The 24,291-nt window shown below is 40.9% G+C and overlaps 3 protein-coding genes across 3 annotated transcripts; 1 reads left to right on the top strand and 2 right to left on the bottom strand.

Moving 5' to 3' along the window:
* Positions 1–10,836: 10,836 nt before the first annotated feature.
* On the bottom strand, positions 10,837–11,805 carry LOC136747316 (olfactory receptor 52K2-like). The gene has a single exon (XM_066700253.1). The coding sequence runs from the start codon at positions 11,803–11,805 to the stop codon at positions 10,837–10,839; it is 969 nt and encodes a 322-aa protein (XP_066556350.1).
* A 961-nt stretch (positions 11,806–12,766) lies between these two features.
* On the bottom strand, positions 12,767–13,762 carry LOC136747110 (olfactory receptor 52Z1P-like). The gene has a single exon (XM_066700067.1). The coding sequence runs from the start codon at positions 13,760–13,762 to the stop codon at positions 12,767–12,769; it is 996 nt and encodes a 331-aa protein (XP_066556164.1).
* Positions 13,763–16,871: 3,109 nt separating this feature from the next.
* LOC136747109 (olfactory receptor 52K1-like) lies at positions 16,872–17,852 on the top strand. Its single transcript, XM_066700066.1, has one exon. It carries the CDS (start codon positions 16,872–16,874, stop codon positions 17,850–17,852), a length of 981 nt encoding a protein of 326 aa, XP_066556163.1.
* Positions 17,853–24,291: the final 6,439 nt, after the last annotated feature.

Genomic DNA, 24,291 nt, shown 5'->3' with positions numbered 1-24,291 from the left:
CCTAAGGGGAGGGGTTTTCAGCACGCATCAGTGGAACGTATCAAAGATATTTGCCTATCAAAGCTGCCATTGGCCCTTGTGCCCGTCACTCAGACAGGACCCTTCCACTTCCTGTTTGCATAAAAGGTGATGTCTACACAAAGACTTCCTCTTTTTGCCGGAGTTAGAACTCCCGTGCGACCTTACAACCCTTGGGCAGTGCTTCTTTTCTCAGATAACCAGGGCTGCATATGCAACCTATCGTTATCTTTCAAGTTAGAAGCACTGCCCAAGGGGGAGGGGTTATAGTATAACCAAACCGTTGCAAGGGAGGAGGCAGCGAGCTGGTAAGAGAGCCTGCCCCAAGGTGTAACTACTAGGAGCCGGACCAACTCTATGATAGAAACCACATCCTGGCTGCCCAGATGCGAAGACCTCAGTAACGCTGAACTGGGAAAAATAAGGAATGGTGTATCCATGGGGAAACAAGGAACTTGTGCATACCGCGAAGCCTAATTATAGTGGCCTCCTGCTCTACTAGCAGGGCTAGGAGCGGGGCCAATACCAAGACCACACCATATAAGCACAGGGTGCAGTCTCCCACCCTGTGCTCAACATACAGCGGGCTAACCAGACTGGATAGCCACTGCTGGATAATTAAATAAAATAATGGAACTATATACACAGTGGGGCAACAAGAACCAACTCAAGTTCCTTCCGCTGGACACAGCAGCAGTGGACCCCAGCACATCTAGCATAGCTAGGGCGGGGCCACAGACTGCTGGCAAAGGAACTATGTACATAGCGAGGCACACGAGCCCTCGGTAACAACAGGAGCAGTTGTCTATGCTCAACTTAATAAAGAGTGGACAAGCTCAACTGTCTATTCCAATGAACTATATCCCCTGTGGGGTGCAGGAGCCAGCTCATGCACCACACACAATCACAGGAGCAAGTTACACACTGCCTAACAGCAGCTAGTGGCAACAGATGCACTACTGATGTCAATAAATGAACTATATACACAGCGGGGCACAAGATTAAACTCAAAGCCTCATGCTGAATAAAGCAGAAGCAGCCCTCAACACAGCTAGTATAGCTTGGGCGGGGCCATAGGCCTGCTGACAAAGGAACTATGTACAATGGCGGGGTACAGGTGTAAAAAACACATGCACTCCTGCCTACAGAATGAACTATATAGAAGTCACAGTCTGGTAGGAAGGGATAACGGTTCTGCATTGCTTTTCCCAAGCACGCTCACGGCTGGGTCCCCTCCTACCATGAGGCACCATGGGCCGCCGGGCGTGAGACACTGGCGGAGATCGGCAGGTGGGCGGGGCTGTGACCTGGGCTGTGGTCCGGCCTGTGGCCTGGGCTGTGGCCTGGGAGCCGTGGTCGTGGGGGCTCCCTGCCGGCGAGCTGCCGCAGACGGCCTGCGTTGCTGGGTCTGAGGTGCAACGGGGTACACCTGGGCCAGCTGCAGGGACTGCTCCCTCTCCTGGAGGGTGCATGTGAGCTACTCCTCCACAGGGGGGCCAAAAGTGAAGCCCGGTGAAATAGGGGCATCCATGAGGCGAGACCTGTCCACCTCAGGGACCCGCCGTGCCTGGGACAGCCAAAGCTGGCAGCACGCTGCCACAATGGCTGCCAGGGATCGCCCTGTCACCCTTGCCCCCTGGCGCATCACGTTGATGAGCTGGTCTGCCGCCGCAGCTATCTCAGAGATAGGGGGCGGAGTGGGTAATGCGCCATGTTGCTCCGAGGGCTCCGCCAGCTGGGCCAAGTACAGGGTCAGCAGGCTCTCTGTGTTTCAGAGGCGAGCCGCTTGGAGCAGTGTCTCCGTGATGCGACACTGCCTGTTGGAGCAGGTCAGGTCACGTGGCTCCGCGGACAGTGGAGGTAGGGAGACGAGCGTGGCTATGGTGGAATTCACATGCGGGAACTCCACCAAGCCCGCTTCTGCTGCACCCTGGGTCCTGGCATAAGCCTCCCCTCTCCTGGCTAGGGCGGGGGCTGTTGCCGGATGGTCCCAGGTAAGGGACGACGCCGAAGAGGGGGAGGGAGCCCAGGGGTGTCGCTCTGCCGCTCTTCCTTGTCAGTCACAAGCACACATGGGGGGGGCGCGCGCGCGGGCACTGCAGGCAGGAGGGGCACAGCTGCTGTGGCAGGTACGGTAGTGCCAGGTGCGGTAGCGGCAGCAGGCACAGAAGCAGGAGGAGACGCAAGTGCGGGGTGTGTGGCTGTCTCCATCACTGCGGCTCTGGAGGAGGAGACGGAGGGGCTCAGGGAGAGGCGGAGATCCAGTGCCCCCAAGGAGTCACTCGCCGGAGTGGGGGATCTTCGGAAGCGGCGGCAAGTGCGGCAGCGCCCAGTGAAACGGTGGACCAAATTGCGCCTGCTGTCGGTGCCCAGACAGACGGGGCATAAGACTTCCCCACTCCAGGCAGGCAAGGTGCGCTGGCCGCAAGCGGCACAGTGGCGGGGGCGAGAGGAGCTCATCGCCGAGCCGAGCGCACACATGCGTGCAAAGGGAAACGTGCAGCAGAGGCACAGATCAGTGTTTGCACAGAGGGCACACAACAATTGGAACGCCTAGCGGGCCCGCGGGGGGACGAGGGTAGTAGACCACCAGCCGTAGCGGGATCTAAAACTGAGGCCTGCACACACGAACCGGGAGGGCTAGCAGTGCTCGTTCTCAGCGAACTGAGAGAGCGAGATCTCTTACAGCCGCAGCCGCGGGCTGTAGTGCGGGTGCAAGCCGGCTGAGGATCACCTCACACGGGTGAGATCTCTTACAACACACCGAGACTCAGGCCGGGCAGCCAGGCCTCAGATTTTACTGCTGCTGCTAGCGCTCCTGCTGTGGAGGAAAAAGACGTGTGGACAAAAAACCAACACAGCATGCAGTCGGAATATATAAGGCACTATATAAACATGACTATTATTTTTAAAGTGTGCTATTTGTGGCCGAAACTGAAACTGAAGTGCACCGGAGCCCCGGAGCACGAAGAGAACAGAGTTGGGTTAACTATCAATAATAATAACTAAGCAATACAAATAGACACAGAAATATACAGTGGTGACAGCACAGCTATGAAGCCAAGCAACCAGATAATAATAATAATAATTATTGTAAAAACAATAATAATAATAAGTCTAATGCACAGTCAAGACACAGAGAGCTCACGTTCTTGGTCCAGGCGAAGTGGCAAAAGAGGACGAACCTGCGCTGATGTCACGTTTTATAGAACAGGAAGTGGGAAGGGACCTGTTCTGAGTGACGAGCACAGGGGCCAATGGCAGCTTTGATAGAGTGACGTTTCGATCAGATTCCTAAGGCAGTGCGCAGAAACCCCTCCCCCTTGGGCAGTGCTTCCGACTTGAAAGATAATTTAATTTGCAGGTTTTAATCATTACTCATACCAAGTAATCATTAATAACCTGAAAATTAAGTTTTAATAATTGTATAAAAGTGTCCTTTGATTCTTGAAAAAAAAAAGAAAAATGAAGCTAATGTGTGTACCATGCTTAAAAAATGATTAAATACGTCAGTGGAAGGAGAATGTTAATGTTAATGCATAGTCCAGCTTCCTCCTCTTCTTTTCATGATGTACTCGACCTCCTGCTGATAACATCTGTAAAAGAAACCATGGATTTTTTTAACGTTTTATAAACACTAACTACATACATAAACAAACAATTAAAAAATGAGCTGCCATCACAGACTGTAGCACTTCCTGTTATGAATGCAGTGCATCACACCGATATTTAATACAAAATAAATAAAAACAGTTCATCGAGCATTAGAAGCGGATTCGATAAGAACAGGGCAGTGCTACTCTAGAACATTGTTTTGCAATCTTTATTTTTGCCACACCTAACATACTCGCTCATTCAGCCTATTATAAACTTTAACACAAATCTTACTTTCAGCAAAAAATCTGAGCTTCTCCACAATCAACGAGCACTGTAATTCTGGTTGGAATTATTTATCTATTTAATATATAATTTTTTTCTCATTTATATTTTCTGCAACATTTTATGGCACATATGAAATTAGACAAATTGACAATGGTATGTTTCAATTAGGGGCAGGTAACCTATCAATGTAATACAGGCTATATAGTGTAATGTGTTTCCTTTTTGCACTGAAATGTAGTATCACAGTTCGGAATAACAATTCTGAATATTACATAGGTTATAGGCTAATACATTACCATATCTGATTTAAATGAAGATCTGAATGTTTAAACATCCACAATTAAAAAAATAAAAACATCCTAAAGTATAAGATTGTACCAAGCTAAGCTCTAATTAGGTGAAGGTGGGAATGATTTTACATTACATTTAGGTTGTTTATATATAATTTGTTTTACTAATTTAGCTAAAATTGCATTGGAATTAAGTTAAGCAATCAAATTTGGCTTGCATTTTGCCTAGGGTTGATGTTGTACAATGATGGTAAAATGACTGATGTAATGCAATGGGTCATAATGTAATGCACTTCAGCAACAGGATTGCGAATATTATTTAGGTGTTAGGCAAATTCATTGCCTTATGTGTATGACATTAATATTTCTCTGTTAAAAGAATTAGACAATAAAAAAGGAAAACACATAATTCGAAACATTTGCCTGATCTAAGTTTTAATTGGGGATACATGTGAAGTGAGGAATGGTTTTACAGTTATATTTAAGTTGTTCAGAGAGCAGAGAGGGTTCATTTTGGCCTGAGGTAAGGTTAGGGTTAGGGTTGCTGTTCTTTTTGGGCAATAGTGTGGAGTAGTGGTTAGGGCTCTGGACTCTGGAGCACACAGTCAAGGGCTCAATCCTAGGTGGGGCAAGGTGGGGCACCCTTGAGCAAGGTACCTTACCCAGATTGCTCCAGTAAATGCCCAGATTGGTAAATGTATAAAATTATGTGATATCTTGTAACAATAGTCACCCTGGCTAAGGGTGTCTGCTAAGAAATCAAGTAATCAATGTAGATTGGTAGGGGCCTAGCTGGCAATTTTGACGTTGGCCAGGGTTGGGGTTCAGGCTGCTGTGTATTGTGTGTCAAGTCTCTCCCTTTGGCATTGTAAATTAGTATCACAGTTCAGAATGTGCGACTGTTCAAATATACAGACAGGTGACAAATTAGGAAAAACCTGAATAAATGAGTGGAGGAACATAATGAATGCAGATGCCTCCAAACAGGTGTACTGCATGATACAGTTAAGCAATTAACATCCTATCATGCTCTGTGGCATGTATAAAAATGCTGAGCAGGCCCAGCTGACCTCGATTGTGGATCAAGATGGCAAGAGGAAACGATCTTGAAAGAGGGGTCATTATTGGGACACCATAAGCACTGGTGTACAGAGAAAAAAGTGATATGGTCAGATGAGTCATCCTTCACCATATTCTCAACAAGTGGGCGAGTGCCAAGAGAACAGTACAGGCCTGACTGCTTGACCCCTACAGTGAGGGGGTCCAGAGGCTCTGTAATGCTGTGGGGTGCATTTTCCTGGCATGGTTTGGGTCCACTTGTCCCCTTAGAGCAGGGGTTCCCAAAGTGCGGCCTGAGGGCCAAATGTGGTCCTCAAGGATGTTTGGTGTGGCTCCCCAAAGCCAACTTTCAACCACCCCTTTTCTGAGTCTTTACTATATTTGTACACTTTCTGAACATTTTCTGTTACAAATTGCACATGTAATTTGGGGGAAAATAATAAAACAACAATTAAAGTTCATAAATGTTCCCTAACAGAAATGTATAGGAAATAAAAAAGTATAATTTGTGAAATATTTTGTTTTCATTGGTGGTTAATTTTCTACTGCAGCCCCCCCCATCCCATGCAACCTCTGGAAATTGGCTCTCCATCAACACACATTGGGTACCCCTGCCTTAGAGGGAAGGGTCACTGCAAATCATTACAAAGTTATTCTGATTGATCACTTTTATCCTGTGGTGAAAAATTTCTATCTTGATGGGAGTGGTCTATTCCAGGATGACAATGCCCCCATTCACAGGGCACGAGGGCTCACTGAATGGTTTGATGAGTATGAAAATTATGTGAATCATTTGCTATGGCCTTCGCAATGACCAGATCTCAACCCGATTGAACACCTATGGGAGATTCTGGACCGACGTGTTAGACAGCGCTCTCCTCCACCATCATCAAAACACCAAATGAGGGAATATCTTTTGGAAGAATGGTTTTCATCCCTCCAGTACAGTCCAGAAACACGTAGAATCTGTGCCAAGAGCATTGAAGCTGTTCTGGCAGCTTGTGGTTCCCAACACCTTACTGAGACACTTTATGTTGGTCTTTCCTTTAATTTGCAACCTGTCTGTATATATATATATATATATACACTCACCTAAAGGATTATTAGGAACACCATACTAATACTGTGTTTGCCCCCCTTTCGCCTTCAGAACTGCCTTAATTCTACATGGCATTGATTCAACAAGGTGCTGAAAGCATTCTTTAGAAATGTTGGCCCATATTGATAGGATAGCATCTTGCAGTTGATGGAGATTTGTGGGATGCACATCCAGGGCACGAAGCTCCCGTTCCACCACATCCCAAAGATGCTCTATTGGGTTGAGATCTGGTGAGTGTGGGGGCCAGTTTAGTACAGTGAACTCATTGTCATGTTCAAGAAACCAATTTGAAATGATTCGACCTTTGTGACATGGTGCATTATCCTGCTGGAAGTAGCCATCAGAGGATGGGTACATGGTGGTCATAAAGGGATGGACATGGTCAGAAACAACGCTCAGGTAGGCCGTGGCATTTAAACGATGCCCAATTGGCACTAAGGGGCCTAAAGTGTGCCAAGAAAACATCCCCCACACCATTACACCACCACCACCAGCCTGCACAGTGGTAACAAGGCATGATGGATCCATGTTCTCATTCTGTTTACGCCAAATTCTGACTCTACCATCTGAATGTCTCACCAGAAATTGAGACTCATCAGACCAGGCAACATTTTTCCAGTCTTCAACTGTCCAATTTTGGTGAGCTTGTGCAAATTGTAGCCTCTTTTTCCTATTTGTAGTGGAGATGAGTGGTACCCGGTGGGGTCTTCTGCTGTTGTAGCCCATCCGCCTCAAGGTTGTACGTGTTGTGGCTTCACAAATGCTTTGCTGCATACCTCGGTTGTAACGAGTGGTTATTTCAGTCAAAGTTGCTCTTCTATCAGCTTGAATCAGTCGGCCCATTCTCCTCTGACCTCTAGCATCAACAAGGCATTTTCGTCCCACAGGACTGCTGCATACTGGTTGTTTTTCCCTTTTCACACCATTCTTTGTAAACCCTAGAAATGGTTGTGTGTGAAAATCCCAGTAACTGAGCAGATTGTGAAATACTCAGACCGGCCCGTCTGGCACCAACAACCATGCCACGCTCAAAATTGCTTAAATCACCTTTCTTTCCCATTCAGACATTCAGTTTGGAGTTCAGGAGATTGTCTTGACCAGGACCACACCCCTAAATGCATTGAAGCAACTGCCATGTGATTGGTTGGTTAGATAATTGCATTAATGAGAAATTGAACAGGTGTTCCTAATAATCCTTTAGGTGAGTGTATATATATATATATATATATATATATATATATATATATATATATATATATATACACCTATAAAGTTCATTTAGAAAATTATATTTATCAATAGATTTTTTTTTTTTTTTTTTTTTGGTTATACAAGGTATTCATCACAAATATCGATTTCTGTGGGAGAAACCCTCAAGAAGCTGTTTTTCAAAACCCATTTCTTAATCATGACATGCATGACATGCAGGACCCTTAATTCACATCTAAATTAATTAATTACTACCCTCTGATGGTAATAAATGGTAATGCATCCTACATGTATTTGTCAATTCATTTTCTATGTAAATTTGAAATTTAAAAAAGGATGTGGTCCTGAGGAAAACATGTAAATGCTGCTCATGGCAGTCTGACAATCTTTTATGCCAATGAATCATTCAATTTATTGATGTATTTGTCATTTATTATTGTATTGTAATGCATCATTATTGTGCTTGCTTTTTTTACATTTACATTTATTTTTTAAAACTTTTTCACAGACCTGCTGTCTTTCAACATTCTGAAGCTTTCAGTTTGTACTGGTGTACTTAGGAGACACCTACATTATATAAGTCATTAATATTATTATTATTACTGAGTAAACTAGTTCAGAAAATGACACATTTTTACGGTTCCTCAGTAGTAGTGGCCTCTTTGTATTTTAAGTTATTGCATTTCATAACGGATCCAAGGATAAAACAACTTGCAAGGATTTTAATTTGGTCAGCTTGTTGGAACACAGCTTGTTATATCAAATCATTTTAATTGCTACACTTACATTTACTAAAGTAAGTGTCCCTTTAGTGACCAATTATGTGGGTCTTAGTTTCTAACTATTTGCTCCACGCTGCAAGTCTAATTGGCTTTGGCTTTATTGTGAAGCAATTGTTTGGACCTCTTTTGTTCCTTCTGGGAGTAGAGTTTGTCCTTAGCTAGTTTATTTACACTGTACAGGGGGCATTTTCTCATTAGGGTAAGCAAGAAAAAACAAACTCCTTTTTAATGAGCTTGTTGTTTAATTAAACAAAGGTGAAGGTCATATAAACAAATAGGTGTTTAGTATTGTTAACGTTTTAAGACCAAGGTGTAAAAAGCTTTGAATTTAATCAGATCACTAAACTATCAATTATTTTAGACACCTTTTTTCTGCAAATACTGCCTTTTTTAAACATCAACAACAATAATAATGTATTTCCAATTCCTGAAATATATTCATTAACATAAAGAAAGTGAACTTCTCATCTTATAAGAACGTCTGTTTACTGAAACACATTAAATGTAGTATATTATCTATTGTACTAAAACACCATTGTGATGTTATACGTTTACAAATGGACAGTATCTGTTAAGAATAACATATATTGCTATTCGTACAGCTGAAAACAGTAAAGTAATAAGAAACCCTTTTCTGATGTTGCATGCTTCTTGCATGAGAAACACTTAAACCTAATGGGATAGACATAGTCATCCGAATAATTACTGTACCAAAGTAATTGGCTCTTCTGTGGCCAACAGCAGTCCGCCAGGACACTGCTTACTTGTCCAGTGGCTATTTACAACTTGTTATTCAACTGTGCTGACACAAGTGCAGGTCATTAAGGTGTATTTTCTCTCCGTGCCTAGCAAGAAGTCATTAACCCATAGCTACAGTTGTGTTGTACATTAAATCCCCAGATACACCAACTTATTACAGTGCAGAATGGAACACACAGAAACAAATATATTGTAGCATGCACTGATATATATATGTGGCACTTCTGTTTTTTTCATTACAAAGCTGAAATGTTGAATTAAGATGTTTTGTGCATCTTTGGTTCTGTAAAAATAACCCCCCAAAGAAAAGTCTCTGTCAGGTCTCAAATATTTTGGAGAAATGTTAAAAGGTATTATAATTTTTCAAGAGAGGGACATAGCCTGCCCTGGATTTAAATCATAGACCTAGTACAAGCATTATGATTTCATAGAAAATCTGTGTCCCCTGATGTCTGTCAGAGAAAAATGACACATCTCACACATGGAGAAAATATGTATCAGATATAGCATTACAAAGAGCACTTGCTCCTTGTTGAAAACATATGCAAATACTGGGAATGTTTTCAGTACTACCTTATTTGTTTGCACATCTATGTCCACAAGCAAGTGTCTCTAATTATGAGATTCAATGTAATTTTTATGTCAGGTTTTGTATGCATGTATAGGATACGCATGGGTAAAAATAAAAAGATAATATACCTTGTTGTAATATATTTCTGACTAAGAACATATGGCTATAAAAACATAATAGAAAAAGGGTATTGTGTTTAAAGTGGAATCATCAGATTCCTAGAACAGAAAATAATGAGAATTGATAAATGAGTTTATTTATTTAAATAACACATAGCTTTTAGTCCACAGTCTGCTTTTCAATTACACTTGAATTACAAGATTTTCAATGCAACTCAGGCTTTTGCAGGAACCTCAGGACACACATAATTACGCCTCGCTCGCTCAGGCCTCACTCCCACAATAATGTGTATTGCATCTGATCTGTTGCATGGAAATGTAGTGTACTTAGCTTCAGTGCATTTCATGGCAGGCTAATTTTGTCAAGGTCATACAGAAAATCAGAGGATTTGTAGTTGTGAAACTGACAAAATGTAAAAAATAAAAAAGACAGAATGGAGTGGGTCCAACTAATAGGTTTATAAACATTATTGTTCTTGTACATTATTTTCCACAGACTAAACTATATATTACAATCATCTGTGAATCAGTAAATGGCACAGCTTTTAAATTCTCTACGTCAAGAATCTTTGCTCTGTAGTGGTACAGCACTAGTACTGGAAAATAAATATACAGCAAACACAGTTTATTGTGACAGCGTGGGCCAGTTTCACAAAAAGTGCTTTATTGACAACACCTTGTATCTCCATATCCTAAAAGTATATTCATTAACAGGCTCTGTGTAAAGGAGTTACATGCAGTGCTTTGCAGTATGAGATAGTAAAGATAAAATAATCATTTTAACATGTTTGTAAAACTTTTAATGCATGTTTATACAATCCCATATTTTTATTTATTTCTCTTTACACTAATATTGGCAAAACACAACATTAAAAATAGCCTTGTATGAAATATAATGTATTTATTGTACATCTATTCATTATTTTTGTACTTATTGTGTCATCTTTGAACTGAAGAATGTCATCAGTGGGAAGAAAAACGAAAACTTTATGATGGACAATGTATAAAATATAAAAGTCTAGCATTCTACATTCCTTACATAGCAACATTATTTTAGAATATCAGTTTTGTTTTTCACTCTGAATATTTTAATGATGGCATTTCTGATTTCCTTTGTGCGGACACCATAAATAATCGGATTGACACTAGCTGGCAGAACAATGTACATTACCCCCAAAAATGTGTGAGCATCTGTTGGAATGGCTATCCTAAGATTATGTGCCAGGAATGCAACAGTGCCTGTTAGGTAGAAGAAAAGCATAACTATCAAATGAGTGCCACATGTGTGGAAAGCTTTCCAACGTTCTTCTGCTGATGTAGCACTAAGGACAGCCTTTAAAATTCTGATGTACGAAAAGACTATGACTGAAATGTCACCAACAACAAACACAAGTATCACCACCAATCCCATGATATCATTTTTAGTGGTATTGTCACAGGCTAAGGAAACAAGCGCCATGTGATCACAGTAACAGTGGTTAATGACATTTGACCTACAGAAAGACAGAGGATGGGCAAGAATGACGAGGGAGGACATTATTGATCCACTTCTTATGATGGTGAAAATGCAGAGTTTCAGAAACATTGAGGAGTTCACAATGTCATTGTAGCGCAGGGGATTGCATATGGCCACAAGACGATCCAGAGCCATTACTAAGAGGATTGTTGATTCAAGCGAGGAGAAGAAGTGAATGACAAACATCTGAATGAGGCAGCCTGCCAAGGAAATCCCATTCCAGTCAAATAAGAAGCTAAGCAGCATTTTTGGAATAATGGCAGTGGGGACAACTATATCTACAAAGGAAAGGGCAGATATGAATACATACATAGGGCTATGGAGACTCTCACTCTGTTTTATCACATATAGAATAAACAAGTTGCCTACCAAGACAACAATGTACATTGCAAAGAATGGTACAAAAAGCAGATGTCTGTACTTGTAGATTTCTGGAAATCCAATGAAAATAAACCTGGTGTGAGAATAATTTAGGAATAATCCTGGGTTTTCTTCAATCATTGTTAACTGAGCGTCACCCTGGAACAAATGATTTAAACAAAACATAAACACATGGATACATCTATTAAGTATATAGCAATACATCACACAATTGTATATGGTAAACAAAAAATAAATCCACGTAGATTTTCATGTCTCCCTTGCCCCATTGAAGTCTTGTCGATTAGTCTAATAATATGATTTAGTAAACCAATGCTGCTTGAGCTATTCATTTAGACAGTTCTCCCAATAGTTGAAGTTCATAAAACATTATTTTGTTTACCTTGTAAAATATATAGTGCAACACAGCGATGTTGTTATTTTCCTCTGAACCCCCTGTTGAGAAACCAATCTTCTAAAGTAGCCCAGGTTACAAGAATACTTATATATGTATTTGGCAAAGTCTCCAAAGATTAAGAGTAGTTCTCCTGTCTTTCATTTGAGTCCCTCCCTGATTAGCATTGCATGGACCACTCACTGTACATGAACGGATGAAGGGATTTGTCCTTGTTATGTGTATTTTCATTGGGAGTTGTAGAGTGCAGCAGCATTTTCTATTGCGCAATTTAATGTTGCATAAGAAATTCACTGTACTCACAGATGTTTTCCATATCATTCAGAAACGCCCGCTCAACCTTAATAATTAAAGACATATAGGTATTATTCCTTCCTTTATATGTATTTTCCGAATTCCATTTAATGTCATAAAATGTATCATGATGGGTCACAAGCAGGGTTTAATGTCACAGATAAAGAAAATAACAATTAACTAGATCTTGTATGAAAACAAAAAGTGTCATGGAGTTTTTGACATTACATTTTTTACATACTGAAAACATCTGGTTGAGAGAACAGATAAACTTTAAAATATTTAAAATACATTCATACTACTTACTGGGTTGCCCTACTTACATTTCAAGAAAGAAGAAGGTACAAAAAAAGGAAGACTTTGGTAAAAATACAGTCTTTATTGAGATTTGTTTTAATAGGCCTGGATAAGTTTCACAGTAGCAATATTGGATGACACAACTGTTATTTTTCTCTTTCTGAACAGTTTCACAATGTTGTTTCTGATCTCCTTCGTTCGGACTCCATAAATAATTGGATTAACACCAGCTGGGAAAACTAAGTACATTATCCCTAAAAATGTGTGAGTGTCTGTAGGAATATTAATTTTGAGTCTGTACGCCAAAAATGTGACACTGCCAGATAGGTAGAAGAAAAGCATGACTATCAAGTGAGTACCACATGTGTGGAAAGCTTTCCGTCGTTCTTTCACTGTTGCAGCCCGAAGAACAGCATTCAAAATTCTAATGTAAGAAAAGGCTATCACAGAGATATCAAAGCCAACAATTGAATAGGCCACCACCAATCCCATGGCATTATTTTTAGCAATATTACCACAAGCCAGGGTAACCAGGGCCATGTGTTCACAGTAACACTGCTTTATGATATTTGATCCACAGAAGGATAGGGGATGTGCAAGACCAATGAGACTGGACATCAGTGATCCGCTCCTTATTAGAGAAAAAATGCTGAGTTTTATAAAGGCGGTGGAGTTCATGATCTCAGTGTATCTCAGGGGATTGCAAATGGCAGTGAAGCGATCTAAAGCCATTGCTAATAGGATCGTTGATTCAAATGAGGAAATTAAGTGAACAAAGAACATCTGACTCAGGCAGCCTTGCAAAGAGATTTCATTCCAGTCAAACAAAAGGCTGAGCAGCATGTTGGGGATAATAGCTGTCGGGACGATTATGTCAATGACGGCCATGCCAGATATCAGTATGTACATAGGGCTGTGGAGACTCGCACAGGTTTTTATCACAAACAGGATTAGTGAGTTTCCAACCAAAACAACCACATATATTATAAAAAAGGGTAGGAAGAGCAGACGTCGGTATCTGTACAGCTCAGGGAACCCCATAAAAACAAACTTTGTGTGTGAAACATTTGATCCTTGGAACTCTTCAGCCATCGTTAGATGAAAGCCACGTTTAAATGCTCAGATTTTCCTGAAATAAAGAATTAAAGCAGATTATTATTTTTAGTAGTAGTAGTAGTAGTAGTAGTAGTAGTAGAAACAGTAGTAATATGTTGTCCATACTATGCAATATATTGCATGTGTGTGTCTTACAATTGTACCTAAAAAATATAACTGCATAACTGAATGAAGGTCTATCATGCAAATGAGGAAAGAGAAAAAATATATATATCACACAATAATCAATACACATTACAGCCTTCAAGACAATTAATATAAAGATTAACAGACGTTTGTTTGCATATAGTTCAGATTATAATTAATTCCTTATTGAGTTCAATTATAGTGAATGCAGAGATAGATGTTTAACAGTTACATAAATAAAATATATACAAAAATAACTATTGTTTGTAAATCATATCCTCTGGCTTATTTAGGATGCACTGTGTACAACAATACATATTTTACCTTGTGCAGTAGAGCATACTGCTTCTGCAAACCACCGAATCAAAACTAAAAATTCACATATTGCCATGCAAACGTCTGTTAAAAACTAAAATATCAATACTGAAGGAGACTTGAAACACACCAATATTTATACAGCTCTCACCTATTCTCCGAAGGCTTACCATGAATGTTTTTATTGGCCTTCGTTTGTATCTGTCCCTGATGAGAATGGCCTAAATAATTTACTAGTATGTACTTTTGTATCCACCCTTGTTATGTGAATACATAGGGGATTATAATGTTCAGTAGCTTTATGCTTTGTCAACTAAATACCACATACAGCTTTCACAGCTTCAATTATCTGACAGCATTGCAGTTGACTAAAGCTACTAAGTAGCTAGTCATTCCAAGTTAACTATATAAATCACTTGAACTATATTTACTCAGCAAAAAAATAAACGTCCTCTCACTTTCAACTGCTTTTATTTTCAGCAAACGTAACTTAAATATTTGTATGAACATAAAAAGATTCAACAACTAAGACATAAACTGAACAAGTTTCACAGACATGTGACTAACAGAAATGGAATAATGTATCCCTGATAAAAGGGGGGTCAAAATCAAAAGTAACAGTCAGTATCTGGTGTGGCCACCAGGCTGCATTAAGTACTGCAGTGCATCTCCTCCTCATGGACTGCACCAGATTTGCCAGTTCTTGCTGTGAGATGTTACCCTACTCTTCCACCAAGGCACTTGCAAGTTCCTGGACATTTCTGGGGGAATGGCCCTAGCCCTCACCCTCTGATCCAACAGGTCCCAGACGTGGTCAAAGGGATTGAGATCCGGGGTCTTCACTGGCCATGGCAGAACACTGACATTCCTGTCTTGCAGGAAATCACGACATTGTTGCCGGTGATGTCTGGTAAGGACCTGCCTTACAACAGGCCTACAAGCCCTCAGTCCAGCCTCTCTCAGCCTATTGCGGACAGTCTGAGCACTGATGGAGGGATTGTGCGTTCCTTGTGTAACTCGGGCAGTTGTTGTTGCCATCCTGTCCCTGCCCCGCAGGTGTGATATTCGGATGTACCCATCCTATGATGGTGTTGTTACACGTGGTCTGCCACTGTGAGGACAATCAGCTGTCCTTCCTGTCTCCCTGTAGCGCTGTCTTAGGCGTCTCACAGTACGGACCTTGAAATGTATTGCCCTGGCAACATGTGCAGTCCTCACGCCTCCTTGCAGCATGCCTAAGGCACGTTCATGCAGATGAGCAGGGAACCTGGGCCTCTTTCTTTTGTTGTTTTTCAGAATCAGTAGAAAGGTCTCTTTAGTGTCCTAAGTTTTTATAACTGTGACCTTAATTACATACCGTCTGGAAGCTGTTAGTGTCTTCACTTCACTGGTTCATTGAACAAGCATGGAAAACATTGTTTAAACCCTTTACAAAAAAGATCTGAAAAGTTATTTGGATTTTTACAAAATTATTTTTTAAAAGACAGTGTCCTGAAAAAGGGATGTTTATTTTTATGCTGAGTATATGTTTGAAGTATATGATCAAGCACAATGTTGTCTTTATGCATTTCAGAAGTGTTTTATTTCCACATATATTCACTAACATGGGTTCTGGATGTTTTGCAGTGATCTACTGTGGTTCTAACAACTACATTCTGTTACAAACACTACCTTTTCTCAAACTCTTATTCTTACTCTGAGACATTTCTCAGTTTCTGTCACCAGCTCTCAGTGGCTGTGTCTCCACATTCTAGTGCCCTCTTCTGGTTAAATAGAGTCAATATTCACTTGACTATCTGTGAAAGATACCACTGTATTGTTTAAAACACTAACCCTATTCCTGTCTGATAATTGGTCAGTTTCAGAGAGTCTACTTTGGGAGACTGTTCAGGTTTTCCTCAATGCTTTTCAAGGAACTATTCTCAGGTATTTGGAGATAAAACTATACCACAGAGAATTCCATGACAGGAAAAGCCCAACTAAACTGATATAATAAACAATAAATAAATAAATTGTATGTGTCATTTCTATACAGTAAATTGACTATACTGATGTTGAGATTGAATTTTGAAAAAATGCTTGTAGGGTACAGGTGAGTCTTGGCTAAAAATAATTCCCATACTTATTAATTAGCATTTACTGAATATGTATCTGTTATGCAAAGGAGTAGATGATGAGCTGTTAATTAATAAATACATTCACCACAACTCTAGGGATTTAGCAAAAGGCATTTAAGGACGACTCCTTACAGTGCTGGTTGCTGTACAGCAAGAGCTAAAGTGAGTGAAAGAGGCTTTCCAGTCAAGCTACGTTGAACGCTATCATCTTATAGGACAAGTTTGGAGACAAGTTTGATAGGTTGGTGTCTCACTTGGTCTAGGAGCAGTACATAATCCTGTGCAGATGACAATTTTTTACTCTTCCTTTTCAGCTGTTGAAAACAGTTAATTAATTGCTATGGAATTTCTAATGACAATTCAGATTTTGAATGGCAGAAATTCATTTGAGAGAACATTACAATATTGATTGTGAAATAGTTGTAGGATTAAATATATGTACACATACTAGTATCAAATATGCACTGTTCTTCTATTTTCTGTTTCACAGGGAACATACGCTGAAACCTGGGAGCACTGGATTCAACATGCAGGAAAACCCAGCAGGAAACATTTCTCACACTCATTTCATTTTAATTGGATTCCCGGGACTTTACGAGTACAGGAGGATTCTGTCCATCCCTTTCTTTATCATGTTTGTTGTGGCTATAGTTGGAAACTCCGTGATCATTTATACAATCAAAACAGGAGCAAGCCTGCATTCGCCTATGTATATTTTGATTTGTGCTTTAGCCATTGTGGATCTGACTTTACCATTTGTGTTCATCCCAGAAATGCTATTAAGCTTCTTGTTTGATTGGAATGAAATATCGCTTAAAGGCTGCCTGGTACAAATGTTTTTCTTTCATTTTCTTGGCTCTTTTGAATCCACCATCCTTCTGATTATGGCTTTAGATCGATATGTTGCCATATGTAATCCACTCAGATACAATGACTACATTAACATGACGACTTTCCATAAGCTGTTTGTCGCTGCGTTCATAAGAGTATTTTTTTTCATTACTTTAATTGTCATCCTTGCTGGTAGCCTTTTCTTTTGCTTGTCAAATGTTATCGAACACTGCTTTTGTGAACACATGGCCCTGGTAGTTTTGGCTTGTGGAAACACAGCCAAGAACAGCATTGTGGGTCTGCTCGGAATTTTTTTCATTCCAGGTCTAGATCTTCTGTTCATCCTCTTTTCCTACTGTAAGATTTTTTCTGCTGTCTTCAAGACATCGGCTAGAAAATACCACCATAAAGCAATCCACACCTGTGGTACTCATTTGATTGTCATTGTGGTCTCATATACCTTTGCCTTGTGTTCCTTCCTTGTATACAGGTTTAGGCATTCAGTCACTCCTGATGTTCACGTTCTGATGAGTGTGATGTATGGTATTTTCCCTTCCTGTTTACACCCAATCATCTATGGTGTCCGAACAAAGGAGATAAGAGATCAGATTCTGAAAACTGTGAAAGGCAGCAAAACCAAAGTAATTTTTATTACAATACCCAGTATAACCCAGTAATGAATTATCAATAAAATAAGATTATTATAATTGTGTTAATCAAAAAGGAATCTTAATTCATCATTATATAATGGATGTTTTTTTTTTCTTTCTACTAAATTACATTTAGTTTGTTACTGTATTGAAGTAAATTAGTTTGTGTATATAAAAAAAGGATTACCTTTAATTAGGTAGTTTATGTTTTTAAATATGCATAGTGTTGACACTCCTGATGGTCTGGGGCTCTACATTTATCTTCAAAGGTCTGACCATGAATAGAAAAAGACAACAAGGCTTATAATTAAAATCCCCAAATACCTTCCATTGATGTCTCAGGTTAAATGCATTTAAACCAAGGGCAGGATTCAATAAAAAATGTTCACAAAGTGCAAACGCGAAACGTTGCGGAAGAGGCGCAGGAGGGAAACTCGGGAGGAGCCGTGTTTTGAGGGCGTGGTTTCCGGGTTGAGCGGGCAGCGCGAGAGGCACCGCGAGCCAATCACAGTGTCTGAAATTGAAGAGAAACCGGAGGCGGAAGAGCAGGGAGGAGCAGCGATGGGTCAATAAAGCGGAGAAACACAGGGATCTGGCGCTTTGTGCTGTAAATCCACAGCATTAATCTCCCTCACTCACACAACACTACAAGCCTATACTTAGTAGATATGAGAGAAGAAAAAAATATAAAATGAAAACCGAAGCTGCCATTAATTAAAGCTTTGTAGTTATTGTTATTATTATTATTATTATTGGCAGACACCCTTACATAGGCGTTATCTATTAGCGGGTGGATCAATCATTGGGTGAATAACAGATCAATGTAAATATTTTATTCAGCGTTCACTTCCCAGCTAACACACAACATTGCCACAATGTTGAATTATGTTTCTACAACGTTGTGGCAACATGGTGTGTTAGCTGGGTTATATGTAGTGGTGCAGACTAAAAACAAACAGTGACGCACCGGCTTCAAAACTCAGTGGTTACATTTATCATTGGAAGAAACTAGGAACTAAAAATAAGCCGCAACTATTCATTTGAAATGAGCTGTTTGCGCCGCTGATGTAGGAGTTTCTGTGTGAATGCAAGTCTCACATTGTGACGCCCGAATACATCAATAACATCAGCAGATATCAGTGTGAGTCCTTATGTACAGGTGTGCCGCACATAAAGACTTTCTTGTGTCATAGTGGAGCGCAAACATGTTTTAAGTAGTTTTAGCTCACTGAACATAACATAATGTGAGCACATTACAAGTGGCATAACCTTCCGAATTAATACGTACAGTGTTAAGCTGCCCACTACAGCTGGGGCACAGTCTGCAATGAGATTGGGGTATAAGGATGTGAAATGGTCTCTGATCATCCTCCCACATTAATGCAAAGGAGCTGCGAGCCAGCACATCCTGTCGAACAAGCATGTCTTAGTTTGGACAGACAACACGACAGTGGTGGCTTAACTCAACCACCAAGGGGGCATGCACTCACCCGGACTACATATCGTGGCGTACAAACTTCTCCTGTGGGCCTGAGACCATCTCCATACACCTGCTAGGTGTGTCCAACAGAGCTTTGGACCTACTCTCTCGGGGAGCTAGGAATGAAGATTGAGTCCTCAAGTAGTAGAGTAGATCTGGGAGATGCTGGGATTGGGCAGCTTTGGAACATGTTTTCACATGATTGTTAGGTCAGAAGGCTCTTCCTGTTCGGTAATGGTTGTCTTTCTTTTTCAGGGAACCAGGGTTATGATAATAACCTAACGTTATTTCCACTGAACACAAAGAGCCGCGGAGGCGTGTGAATAAACCCGGAGCAATCGGATTTTTTTCCCACTTTGCCTTAACCACGAGAGGCTTTAACTCCCAAGCTGTCTAAAACTAGAGGACCTGCAAGAGCATTTTCAGGTTGTTTTCTCGCAGATATTTTCTTGATTTAATACAGCAAAAATGTAACCACTCCCACTGTATTGTTGGGCGGGATTAACTACAACTTTAACCAGCTGCTAATAGCAGACTACACAACTGTACATCATGAAATGTACATTAAAAATTAGAAGAGATTAGCATCTAACTAAACATTTAAAGAGCGACTGAGTACAGTTGTGTAGTTTTCTAGGTTTAGATTTAATACCACAATAGTTTAGCAGCGCGATTTCCATTCGCAGACATGCCGCTAATGCTTCTGTGAGCGTCTCGCAGCGCCAACATTTTTGATTTAATTCTGTCCCAAGTCACCTCTCTTTGAGGCCTGTTAGACTAGAGGTCTGACAAAAACACAATATATACACAAAATTGTGGATTAGATCTGCTTCTCATTTGATTAGGTAATACATTGACTGTGTATATATCAATGCCTGTGTTATTTATGTTTTATCATATTAAGTGTACTTAATATAAGGATAACTAAATAATACATGTTGCAGCTAAGCATATCAATCCAATGTCCCATAAGCCCCGCTATTTTTAAAACTGTATCCCATTTCTAATTAGCAAGAGCCAGAGTCCAGTGAAACTGTATTGGAAGGGACATGTGCACTGGTGTTAAAGAACAAAGGAAAACTGAGACAAAAAATGATTTGATATGGGAACGTTACCCCCAACACTCACACACAGGCTTACAGACAAACACACAGGCGACCTTAGTAACTGTAGGGATGTGAAAATACAAACACAGAATTAAGCAATATACAAGAAATACATTATCAAAACATCAAAATAGTTTAATATCTTATACTTTAAAATATGTAAATTGCAGTTTTTTTATATTGTGAAATACATTAAGATATTTTTAAAACCTAAATATGTGAATTATGGCCACGTTATATACTGAAATACAGAATATATATAATTTAATAATTTATATAATTTCATATATTGTTAACATACTTTTAAATATAAAACATAAACCTTGATTGTCCTATTAACCACTTCAACTCCAGATGAAAAAATGAAAACCCTTGCCAGGTACCAAATTTTGAAAATAATGATAATGATAATAACACCAGACATTGCTTTAAAAATGTAAACATATAATGAATGAAAAAAAGGCCAATTGTGTTTTTCATTATCCCTTTACGCTCCCATGTACATGTCCATGAAACACTTTTATTAGAACAAATAAAACAATGCAAATGCGATACATGTAACTTTTTAGTGTACAATTGTATACTTTATAATGATTTTTTGTAATAAAAACAAATACACTAAAATGCAAATAAACAAAACACATACAGATAATATGAAATTAACGCAAATGAAAATACACTGAAACGCTGTAATAATAATAATAATAAACTATGAACAGTACTATCAACTAAAACGCAGTCACGATCAAAACCTGTGCCATTCATTGAAATGTTCAATACAGTAAACTTGGCAGACAGTGTTACAGGGCGCACATTGTGATGGATCTGGCGCCGCAAACGCTGTGTCACTGCCTTGTATTCAGCACTGTTTTTTGAACGTAGCTCGTCACAGCGCTGTATAACTATATCAACTATAAAACTATATCAACTACAACTTAACAAATACAATAAAACAAACAATAATAATATAAAACTATGTATATACTTGTCGAAGGTGAACGGTTGCCGCAATAGACAGAGACCTCTAGAAACGCAGTCCAGTGGAAACTGTAAACACATGCGACTGTATAAAAACGGCACATGAGCGCCTCCGCCCCGGGGCCATTATCACTGAAACACCGTCAGGTGAAGGGCTGTGTCCTCCTCCTCCTTCAGCGGGTAATGAAGCTTAATTAACATTTAAATCAGTGTCAGATGAAGGGCTGTGTCCTCCTCTCCATCAGCGTAACGAAGCTCCTTAATTATTCCGTTGAGTCTCCATGATGCCCCCTTATTTATTTGGTTGCATCTGTGAAAAGAAATAAATTAGTACGGATATAATTAAATTATTAACATTATCATCATCAATGGGGGGTGAATACAAAATATGCATGTGATGTTTACACAAATCAAGTATTCACACTTGCACTAGACAAAACTATGCTTTTTACCTGGATTTGGTTCACAGACAAATCACTAGGGATGAAAACAAAGAGATAATACTAATGTTTGATAGACATGCCATCTTCATCAGAATATCAATTTTTCAACGATTGATCACCTGTATAATTCCATATCATTAGAATAACTGTAAGTGCAAAACAAAAACAGTCCGAGTTACACATACATAGAAACCACTGGATTTCATGTCTCACACTGTCTGAAGCGTCCATTCGCATCTTGCTCTGGTTTCACTGGAAACTCTGGTCCTGATTGGTCTGGTTGGTTTAAACTCAACAAAACAAACACTGGCGCCGACGACTCAATCCCAAAAAACACACGTCAGCAACAAGTCTTTAATCCTTGTCTGTCTGAAATCTCTTAATTCAGTTCTTAACGCTCAGGAAAATATTTTACATAACTGACATAAAGCAAAAAGGAAAACAGTCCGTTATTTGCAACATTTATCCAAATCTGTGTCTTCCCCGGCTGACTCATTCAAACCTTCTCCCCGCCTCCCTCAGTCGCGTCTCTCTCTCTCCTCCAATCAGCTCCGAGTATCAAGAGTTTCAAACTTGATTGACAGCAGAGCATATTACGTCAGCTCGGAGAATGTACGGCTCAAACTCATCATAGATAGATCGCTACAGGTCATATATTAGGAATATATATATATATAGACAGACCCAATGCAAAACAACAGAATACATAGCTGGCTAGTCAACAGAGTATCCGAGCTGAACAACAATATACAATATGTACATGTAGGGTGACAGCAAGGCCTTCATGCTCGTCAGCGCGCAGCACAGGAGCATCCAACTCAACTGAATAGTACAGAGTGGAAGAGTTCCATTGTGCTGACAATTAGATTTCCTACAAAAAAACTATATACACCACGTGGTGCAGGAGCCAGCTCAGACATCGGAGCAGTGGCCACTAGCACACTATAGAGCTGGTTCGGCCTCGCTCTTAATGTCATCACAAACTAAACTATATACATTGCAGGGTGCAGGAAACTTTTCATGCGCTTTCCGCACCACCATAGAAGCAGTGGCTGCCAGCCCTACTAAGCATAGCTAGGAGCAAGGCCACAACAGCTCAACAGTGTTGTGACAAACGAACTATATACGTCATAGGGCGCAGGAGCCGGCTCATGCACCACACGTGGAACACAGGAGCAGTTGACACCTGCAGAACAGCATGGCTAACGCAGGGCAACTACAGCTCTTACCGTGTGAATAAATGAACTATGTACACAGCGGGGCACTGGAGAAGCTCCTCCGCTGGAGGACAACAGCAACGGTCCCGTGCTCCATTGCGTAACACATTCAGAGTGGGCCACAGACCTGCTGAATAAGGAACTATGTACACAGCAAGGCAGCGAAACTCGAGCACCAACAGCTGGGAACAGCGGCAGTGAGCTCCATTCTAACCTTTCCAGAATGGAGCCACAGTCCTGCTGTTTAACACATATATATACAGAATGGGGTACAGGCCAGACACATGCACCACCGCAACACAATGTCATAATGAATGAACTATATACAGGGCGGTCTTGTAAGGCAACGTAGCTGTAGACTGCATGACAGACCCTGGGAACACATTGACAGGGCTGTCAGCAAGTCCAGGAGCAGCTCATGTGGTTGCTTGACTGGAAGGCATAGTCCAGTGGAAGGGAAATACACGGTTCAAAAGCTCCATCAGGATGCACTTAAGAGGGGCAGACTGGGACAGGAAAGGCCAGAGGTACTGCAGGCTACTGGGACTCGACTGTAGCCAACACCGGGTTCCCAATGGAAGGGACCGGTCCTGTCACATCCAACATGTAGAACCGGGCAAATGTAAGCGGCGATGCCCAAGCTGCAGCCGCACAAATGTCTGCCAAGGGGGCGCCTTGAAAAAGGGCCTACAGCACTACAGCAAGGTGCCATGCGGGCAGTGAAGGGGTGCGAGGAGACCGCAGCCGTCAAGCTCCCTTTAAAACTGCACAGCCAAGAAATGAGACCCAGGGGGCTCACCATCAATTCGGACATGACATGTGGAGATGGCCACGAGATGCACTTTGAGCGTGGACGGGGACTTGCCCTGGTCCAACAGCTACTGTAGAAATAGTAATATTACCCTAATGGGTCAATTAATTGGGTCTTGACTACCGTCTTGGCACCAGGTGCTAAACATCCGCCAGTGGTAGGAATACTGCGACCATGTAGAGGGAGCTCTCGCCGACTGAATAGTGGCTACTACCATGTCTGACAGACCCCAGGCAATCAAAGCCAAAGTGTGCCCTCCACCTGGGGACAACAAGTCCGCTCTCACTGGGAGCTGTGAAGGCTCTCCGTGGAGGAGGGCGGTCAGGTCTGTAAACCAGAATCTGCGAGGCCACCGTGGGGCTATCAGCAGAACTGTTGATCTTTCTCTCCTGAACTTCTCCAGGACCACCAGGAGAGGTGAACTGCTCTGA

The sequence above is a fragment of the Amia ocellicauda genome, chromosome 3 (assembly GCF_036373705.1).
Source record: "Amia ocellicauda isolate fAmiCal2 chromosome 3, fAmiCal2.hap1, whole genome shotgun sequence".
NCBI classification, from domain to species: domain Eukaryota; kingdom Metazoa; phylum Chordata; class Actinopteri; order Amiiformes; family Amiidae; genus Amia; species Amia ocellicauda.
This window is presented reverse-complemented; position numbering and strand designations above follow the sequence as displayed.